Here is a 9,305-nt window from a genome sequence, read left to right as displayed (position 1 = left end):
ATTTTTATTGTTCAGAAATGTGGTGGGTACTCTCTTCGTTCGCGGGACTTTATCCTGCTAACTGTTCCAAATGTCCGAACTGAATTTGGTAAAAGGACTTTTATGTACTCTGCGCCATTGTCTTGGAATGCCTTACAAAATACTTTTAAACTGGATGAACTTGTCCCGATTGGTATTTTTAAATCACGGATGAATGATCTGGAGACTGATTCCCTGACCTGTCAATGTTTTTAATTTGCTGTTTTTGATTTTGTTATATTCTTTGTTAATTCTATGGTTTTTACTAGATTACTTGTAGTTTTTCATGTTGTTTGTCTGTAATTTTTGTAATGACTTGGCGCTGCCTATCTTGGCCAGGACGCTCTTGAAAAAGAGATTTTAAATCTCAATGAGCCCTTCCTGGTTAAATAAAGGTTAAATAAAATAAAAAAATACACACACACATGCACACACACACACACACACACACAAACACAAGCACACACACACACACACACAAGCACACACACACACACACACAAGCACACACACGCACACACACACACACACACACACACACACACACACACACACACACACACACACACACACACACACACACATAGCCAAACCAGTCCATCAGGCAGCCAGAATAGAGCTCATCAATCATAACTATATTTATCAACAGGAGGATGTTAGAGATTACTCAAATCAACATTTAAATACCAGCGTGGTTTGGGCTGTGTGTGTGTGCGGCTGTGCGTGTGTGGGTGGTTTGGGCAGTGTGTGTGTGCGCATGTGCGTGTGTGGGTGGTTTGGGCTGTGTGTGTGTGCATGTGCGTGTGTGGGTGGTTTGGGCTGTGTGTGTGTGCGCATGTGCGTGTGTGGGTGGTTTGGGCTGTGTGTGTGTGCATGTGCGTGTGTGGGTGGTTGGGGCTGTGTGTGTGTGCGCATGTGCGTGTGTGGGTGGTTTGGGCTGTGTGTGTGTGCATGTGCGTGTGTGGGTGGTTTGGGCTGTGTGTGTGTGCGCATGTGCGTGTGTGGGTGGTTTGGGCTGTGTGTGTGTGCATGTGCGTGTGTGGGTGGTTTGGGCTGTGTGTGCGTGCATGTGTGTGTGTGGGTGGTTTGGGCTGCGAAGTTGAAAGCAGATCATGTAAACTACTTGTTTTGCTCCATAGTTTTGATAATTGGTTGTCGGTCATATGACTTCTGAGGTGTGTGTGTGTGTGTTCTAGGGATCCTGAAACAGAAACACTGGGGAGTATAAACTTCTGACAAAGCACAGTTATTGATATCTCACGGGGCAGTCAACACATCACATGGTGAGAACCAGAGGAGAATGTCCCAGCTTCTCAGAACCACAGGAGAATGTCACAGCTTCTCAGAACCAGAGAAGAATGTCACAGCTTCTCAGAACCAGAGGAGAATGTCACAGCTTCTCAGAACCAGATGAGAATGTCACAGCTTCTCACAACCACAGGAGAATGTCACAGCTTCTCAGAACCAGAGGAGAATGTCATAGCTTCTCAGAACCAGAGGAGAATGTCATAGCTTCTCAGAACCAGAGGAGAATGTCATAGCTTCTCAGAACCAGAGGAGAATGTCACAGCTTCTCAGAACCAGAGGAGAATGTCACAGCTTCTCAGAACCAGAGGAGAACATCACAGCTTCTCAGAACCAGAGGAGAATGTCACAGCTTCTCAGAACCAGAGGAGAATGTCACAGCTTCTCAGAACCAGAGGAGAACGTCACAGCTTCTCAGAACCAGAGGAGAATGGCACAGCTTCTCAGAACCAGAGGAGAATGTCACAGCTTCTCAGAACCAGAGGAGAATGTCATAGCTTCTCAGAACCAGAGGAGAACGTCACAGCTTCTCAGAACCAGAGGAGAATGTCACAGCTTCTCAGAACCAGAGGAGAACGTCACAGTTTCTCAGAACCAGAGGAGAACGTCACAGCTTCTCAGAACCAGAGGAGAATGTCACAAATTCTCAGAACCAGAGGAGAATGTCACAAATTCTCAGAACCAGAGGAGAACGTCACAGCTTCTCAGAACCAGAGGAGAATGTCACAGCTTCTCAGAACCAGAGGAGAATGTCACAGCTTCTCAGAACCAGAGGAGAATGTCACAGCTTCTTAGAACCAGGGGAGAATGTCACAGCTTCTCAGAACCAGAGGAGAATGTCACAGCTTCTCAGAACCAGAGGAAAACTTCACAGCTTCTCAGAACCAGAGGAGAATGTCACAGCTTCTCAGAACCAGAGGAGAATGTCATAGCTTCTCAGAACCAGAGGAGAATGTCATAGCTTCTCAGAACCAGAGGAGAATGTCACAGCTTCTCAGAACCAGAGGAGAATGTCACAGCTTCTCAGAACCAGAGGAGAATGTCACAGCTTCTCAGAACCAGAGGATAACGTCACAGCTTCTCAGAACCAGAGGAGAATGTCATAACTTCTCAGAACCAGAGGAGAATGTCATAGCTTCTCAGAACCAGAGGAGAATGTCACAGCTTCTCAGAACCAGAGGAGAATGTCACAGCTTCTCAGAACCAGAGGAGAATGTCACAGCTTCTCAGAACCAGAGGAGAATGTCACAGCTTCTCAGAACCAGAGGATAACGTCACAGCTTCTCATAACCAGAGGAGAATGTCACAACTTCTCAGAACCAGAGGAGAATGTCATAGCTTCTCAGAACCAGAGGAGAATGTCACAGCTTCTCAGAACCAGAGGAGAATGGCATAGCTTCTCAGAACCAGAGGAGAATGTCATAGCTTCTCAGAACCAGAGGAGAATGTCACAGCTTCTCAGAACCAGAGGAGAATGTCATAGCTTCTCAGAACCAGAGGAGAATGTCACAGCTTCTCAGAACCAGAGGAGAATGTCATAGCTTCTCAGAACCAGAGGAGAATGTCACAGCTTCTCAGAACCAGGGGAGAATGTCACAGCTTCTCAGAACCAGAGGAGAATGTCATAGCTTCTCAGAACCAGAGGAGAATGTCACAGCTTCTCAGAACCAGAGGAGAATGTCACAGCTTCTCAGAACCAGAGGAGAATGGCATAGCTTCTCAGAACCAGGAATGAGATGAACGTGGAAAGAACTCAAATTCTAAAAAAATACTTTTCACAAGTCATTGTTGGGACTAGAAGGTTCTATCTGCATTTTAGTCAGAATGTAGTTATTGACATAGCCTTGTTCTGTTCAATGTTCTCTACCTGTATAGAACATTAAATACCCCCATTTCATGTTAAGTTCAAAATAATACAATATCAAAATTGCTGACACTATTCAAACCAATGAGGGTTCGGAACTTTAAAGCCAGTTATCTCAGAATGATCTTTTTGCAGATAGAACCTTAGTCTCAAGCTCTAGCATTGTATTTTTTTATAACTTTTTTTGTTTGCTGTATGTATCATTCATTTTACTGTAGATTTGTTTTCTTCTTCTGACACACACACACACACACACACACACACACACACACACACACACACACACACACACACACACTCTCTCTCTCTCTCTCTCTCTCTATTCTCTGGTGTGCTGTGAGTCTCTGAGAGGTAATATGTTTCTGTAATGAGCCTTCATGACTTCACTCAGGCAGGACATGAGCCTGTCATAAAACACACTGGCCCTGCTCTGGCCCGACACACACACACACTGTTTCAAGTCAGCGTCTGAGAAAGGGAGATCAGACTGAAGGGAAATAATCACAGTGCGATTTAGATAGTGAAGTGTGAAGATTGGCATTTAAATCATCTGGGTGAATTTCAATGAAAACAAATGTAAAATATATATTAATGTAGCACAAAACACTGACATCATGTTCTGTAGATCTGAGTGGCATAAAGAGAAAGAGAGAGAGAGAGGGAGACACTGTGCTGAAAGTTGCAGTGTCATTGTCCAGCTGTCTTTTGGTTCTCTGGAGAAACAGAAGGTTGGTTTGTATTCTTCACCTCCTCTGAGTCCTCTTTCCTCTCTTTCCCCTCTCCCTTCTGCAGACGCTGGCGGTACGGGGGGTGGTTCTGAACACACACAGACAGACGGAAGGCTCTGTATCACGTAGAGTCTGTACTGTTTGTGTTCTCCAAACCCTTGTAGTTTAATTTATGTGACAAAAGTTGGTTAGAGTACAGATATTATATAACTATTCAGTGGAGAGTTCAGCTACCCATTTATTCATGATTCCCTCGCTGGCGATCTTCACCTCCATTCGGTCACTGAAAATCTCTTTCTTCATCCTGGACACACAAGAAAAGGAAACACAGGAAAGGTTAAAGCGGCAGTTCAGTTCTAAATCAATATTTGTCAAAGTGACTAAAACATCAGTGAGGACAATGTGTTAGTTTCCTACCTGTTGAGTTCCATGTTGTGGATGAGTCGATCTCTGTGGATGTCAGCTATCTCCTGTTTCGTCTGCTGGCAGAACCTACAGGGATGGATATGGAGTAGAGGAGAGCTGTCAGACATCTTATACTGTAATGGTCATGTAATATTATTGGGGAAGCTATCTGTGTCTTGCTTATGTTGTATTTCTGCGCCTGTGTGTGTGTGTGTGTGTGTGTGTGTGTGTGTGTATTTTACGTGTTGTATTCCTGTTGCCTTTTGTGGCTCCTCTCCTCCACATCAGTCAGCACCTCTTGATAGGTGGGTTTGGAAGGAGTTACACTACAGACAGTCAAGGAATACAACAACTGTCACCTTCTTTTGACAAACTACACTACATGACCAAAAGTATGTGGACACCTGCTCGTCAAACATCTCATTCCAAAATCATGGGCATTAATATGGAGCTGGTCCCCCCTTTGCTACTATAACAGCCGCCGCTCTTCTGGGGAGGCTTTCCACTAGATGTTGGAACATTTCTGCGGGGTCTTGCTTCATTCAGCCACAAGAGCATTAGTGAAGTAGGGCACTGTTGGGCGATTAGGTCTGGCCCACAGTCGGCGTTCCAATTCATCCCAAAGGTGTTCGATGGGGTTGAGGTCGGGGCTCTGTGCAGGCCAGTCAAGTTCTTCCGCACCGATCTCGACAAACCATTTCTGTATGGACCTCGCTTGTGCACGGGGGCATTGTCATGCTAAAACAGGAAAGGGCCTTCCTCAAACTGTTGCCACAAAGTTGGAAACACAGAATCGTCTAGAATGTCATTGTATGCTGTAGCGTTAAGATTTTCCTTCACTGGATCTAAGGGGCCCAGCCCAAACCCTAAAAAACAGCCCCAGACCACTATTCCTCCTCCACCAAACTTTACAGTTGCCACTATGCATTGGGCAGGTAGCGTTCTCCTGGCATCTGCCAAACCCATTGCGCATGGTGATCTTTGGCTTGTGTGCGGCTGCTCGGCCATGGAAACCCAGGACAGACGATTTTTAGCACTAGATGGTCCCATTCAGTTGACCAGGGCAGCTCTAGCAGGGCAGAAATTTGACAAACTGACTTGTTGGAAAGGTGGCATCCTATGACAGTGCCACGTTGAAAGCCACTGAGCTCTTCAGTAAGGCCTTTTGACTGCCAGTGTTTGTCTATGGAGATTGCATGGCTGTGTGCTCGATTTTATACACATGTCAGCAACGGGTGTGGCTGAAATAGTTAAATGCACTAATTTGAAGGGGTGTCCACATAATTTTGAATATATAGTGTTTCTCTATCTAACTTCTGTTATGTTACATTTCATTAAAACCTATCAGATCCTACACATTCCCAAACTATCATTATCTCAGAGTTTTACAGTTTTACAGTCAGAATATGGAGAGAAAAAGCCGATGGGATTAGTTAACTTTGAACTCTATACCCCCTGTACTCAGCCCTCCCCTCTTCTCCTGTGCCAGGTTCATTAATTGGTTCATTAACTCCAGTAAAGTACAGTCCCACATAATCCATGCATGTTTTATTAGCATGTTTAAGAATATGTTTTTACATGTTGTTCTCAGCATAAATACAGTGTGCCAGCTGTGTGCAAAACAACATGTGTGTGTGTCTGTCTGTGTGTCTGTATCTGTTTGTGTCTTTATGTGTGTGTCTGTGTGTGTGTGTGTGTGTGTGTGTGTGTGTGTGTGTGTGTGTGTGCCGCAAGGGATTTTGGGCCCCATGAAAATATATCACATTGGGCCCCACCACCACAGGCCACACCAACCCTGCACAATTGCTGTAACCACACACCTCCAGAACCCAATCGACCCATTCAAAGCCTTAAATAACTACCTTTGCAGGCTTGTAACCCTCTTGTAGTCCAATATTTACTGTACAATATTTACTGACAGTGAGCTGTGAAAATATAACACTGTGCAGACATGCATGCAACATTCTGCATACAGAGGAATTCACTAATTTGATGCAAGACTGATACCCTCTATAAGAAATGTGCTAAAGGTTATCTTTTACAGTCTAAATGTCATTTTAATTGTAAAATTCTTGAATGGAAAATCCTCTTAACATGAATGAATAACTTAAAATAAATATAACTTCAATATACATTAACCTCTTCAAGTAAAATAAATGAACATTATAATCCATACGATGATATAACAAACAAAATAATCAAATCAGCAGCAGATTTCTGAACTAAGTATACATACCAACTAGAAAATAAGCAGCTGGAAAAGTGGAAATGGAAAACTAAATGGAAATGAAAAGGCCTGATGGTGGCGATAGAGGAAAGGTCAAGAGGTCACCAAATCAATAGGTTTTTTCCACTTGGGGTCTTGATTGTGCACAACTAATTTTATGGCAATCCAGCCATTACCTTGATATATATCTTGTTCTCAGTCTGTTCTCAGTCTGTTCTCAGTCTGTTCTCAGTCTGTTCTCAGTCTGTGGACATCATGTGTGTAGTGATCCAATATCCATAGCCATAACATTTAACAGTTATCACTGGCCCTTACTCAGCCTTACTCACCAAGAGCCCAGCGCTGAGCCTTCTTGCTAGCAAAGTCACTGATTAAGTCTAGCTAACTGACTTTCAATGGACAGCATGGCAAGACTGCAAAGCCTGTCGTGGGACATAGTGGACCTCAAATAGTTTTATATCAGTTTTAGCTTACTGAAAGCTCTCTCGTCACCAGCAACAGTCACAGGCAGTGTGCAAAATATACGTAAAGCAATGCACACTTATCCAAAAATGCTTTTTCAGCTGCATTTTACAAACTGCATTCAGGAGACCAAGAGGGGACAAGTTAGGGGGGAAAGTGGCAGCAAATACAGTGTTCAGGTGTCTTACTTCATTTTGAAACTCAGCTGTAAGATCTCTGGAATACTTCATGATCAGTGGTTGGCACACAGAAGGGACTTTATCCTCACTAATCTGCCCAATTTTCAGAACAGCAGAAAATTATTCTACAATTTTTGCAGTGGTGTGGAAGCTAGTGTCCAAGTCACTTATGATGTTGTCTATAGCAGTAAAAAACACTGTGCTCCAAAACACCGCTGCTGCACTGTCCTGAGCTGTCTCCTCTTCAGAGGTCTCATCATGGAATCTCTTCCTTTTCTCTGGCGGCTGTGTTCCTTGCTAAATTGAGGTGCAACATCCATTTGCGGAGAAATCAGTGTTGCCTCAGACAGGAGAGACTCTCATCCATCTCTAAGAGCCTCTTCCTTTAAGGCTCTGATATTGGCTGCCTCTGTGTCAAGGGAGATTCTTCCTGACTGGAGAATCACATTCCTGTCCTCAATGCATTGCAGTACCTGCAATTATGCCAACTGACATGTAATTCAACACAATGCTGCTCACCTCCTTTAGTTGGGAGTGGTGCTGGTTCAGGGGTATGGCGATGGGGAGACAGGGCTGGTCCAGGGGTATGGGGATGGGGAGACAGGGCTGGTTCAGGGCTATGGGGATGGGGAGACAGGGCTGGTTCAGGGGTATGGGGATGGGGAGACAGGGCTGGTTCAGGGGTATGGGGATGGGGAGACAGGGCTGGTTCAGGGGTATGGGGATGGGGAGACAGGGCTGGTTCAGGGGTATGGGGATGGGGAGACAGGGCTGGTTCAGGGGGATGGGGATGGGGAGACAGGGCTGGTTCAGGGGTATGGGGATGGGGAGACAGGGCTGGTTCAGGGGTATGGGGATGGGGAGACAGGGCTGGTCCAGGGGTATGGGGATGGGGAGACAGGGCTGGTTCAGGGCTATGGGGATGGGGAGACAGGGCTGGTTCAGGGGGATGGGGATGGGGAGACAGGGCTGGTTCAGGGGTATGGGGATGGGGAGACAGGGCTGGTTCAGGGGTATGGGGATGGGGAGACAGGGCTGGTTCAGGGGGATGGGGAGACAGGGCTGGTTCAGGGGTATGGGGATGGGGAGACAGGGCTGGTTCAGGGGTATGGGGATGGGGAGACAGGGCTGGTTCAGGGGTATGGGGATGGGGAGACAGGGCTGGTCCAGGGGTATGGGGATGGGGAGACAGGGCTGGTTCAGGGCTATGGGGATGGGGAGACAGGGCTGGTCCAGGGGGATGGGGATGGGGAGACAGGGCTGGTTCAGGGGTATGGGGATGGGGAGACAGGGCTGGTTCAGGGGTATGGGGATGGGGAGACAGGGCTGGTTCAGGGCTATGGGGATGGGGAGACAGGGCTGGTTCAGGGGGATGGGGAGACAGGGCTGGTCCAGGGGTATGGGGATGGGGAGACAGGGCTGGTCCAGGGGTATGGGGATGGGGAGACAGGGCTGGTTCAGGGGTATGGGGATGGGGAGACAGGGCTGGTTCAGGGGTATGTGGATGGGGAGACAGGGCTGGTTCAGGGGTATGGGGATGGGGAGACAGGGCTGGTTCAGGGGTATGGGGATGGGGAGACAGGGCTGGTTCAGGGGTATGGGGATGGGGAGACAGGGCTGGTTCAGGGGTATGGGGATGGGGAGACAGGGCTGGTTCAGGGGGATGGGGAGACAGGGCTGGTTCAGGGGGATGGGGATGGGGAGACAGGGCTGGTTCAGGGCTATGAGGATGGGGAGACAGGGCTGGTTCAGGGGTATGGGGATGGGGAGACAGGGCTGGTTCAGGGGTATGGGGATGGGGAGACAGGTCTGGTTCAGGGGTATGGGGATGGGGAGACAGGGCTGGTTCAGGGGTATGGGGATGGGGAGACAGGGCTGGTTCAGGGGTATGGGGATGGGGAGACAGGGCTGGTTCAGGGGGATGGGGAGACAGGGCTGGTCCAGGGGTATGGGGATGGGGAGACAGGGCTGGTCCAGGGGTATGGGGATGGGGAGACAGGGCTGGTTCAGGGGTATGGGGATGGGGAGACAGGGCTGGTTCAGGGGTATGGGGATGGGGAGACAGGGCTGGTTCAGGGGTATGGGGATGGGGAGACAGGGCTGGTTCAGGGGTATGG

At 47.5% G+C, this 9,305-nt stretch overlaps 1 protein-coding gene across 1 annotated transcript in view; it reads right to left on the bottom strand.

Annotated features, from left to right (window-relative positions):
• Nucleotides 1-3,366: 3,366 nt before the first annotated feature.
• Nucleotides 3,367-9,305, bottom strand: part of LOC115203350 (protein FAM227B-like) — a 79,016-nt gene continuing 73,077 nt past the window's right edge. Inside the window, exons 12-15 of the mRNA XM_029767978.1 lie at nt 4,563-4,640; nt 4,333-4,407; nt 4,150-4,219; nt 3,367-4,003 (exon numbers count right to left, since the gene is read on the bottom strand). Coding sequence (XP_029623838.1) covers nt 3,875-4,003; nt 4,150-4,219; nt 4,333-4,407; nt 4,563-4,640 — 352 coding nt within the window. The 3' untranslated portion in view covers nt 3,367-3,874. The remainder of the gene's footprint in view (nt 4,004-4,149; nt 4,220-4,332; nt 4,408-4,562; nt 4,641-9,305) is intronic.

The sequence above is a fragment of the Salmo trutta genome, chromosome 12 (assembly GCF_901001165.1).
Source record: "Salmo trutta chromosome 12, fSalTru1.1, whole genome shotgun sequence".
Classification (NCBI taxonomy): Eukaryota; Metazoa; Chordata; class Actinopteri; order Salmoniformes; family Salmonidae; genus Salmo; species Salmo trutta.
Note: the sequence above shows the minus strand (reverse complement) of the source record. Positions and strands in the feature narration are given on the sequence as shown.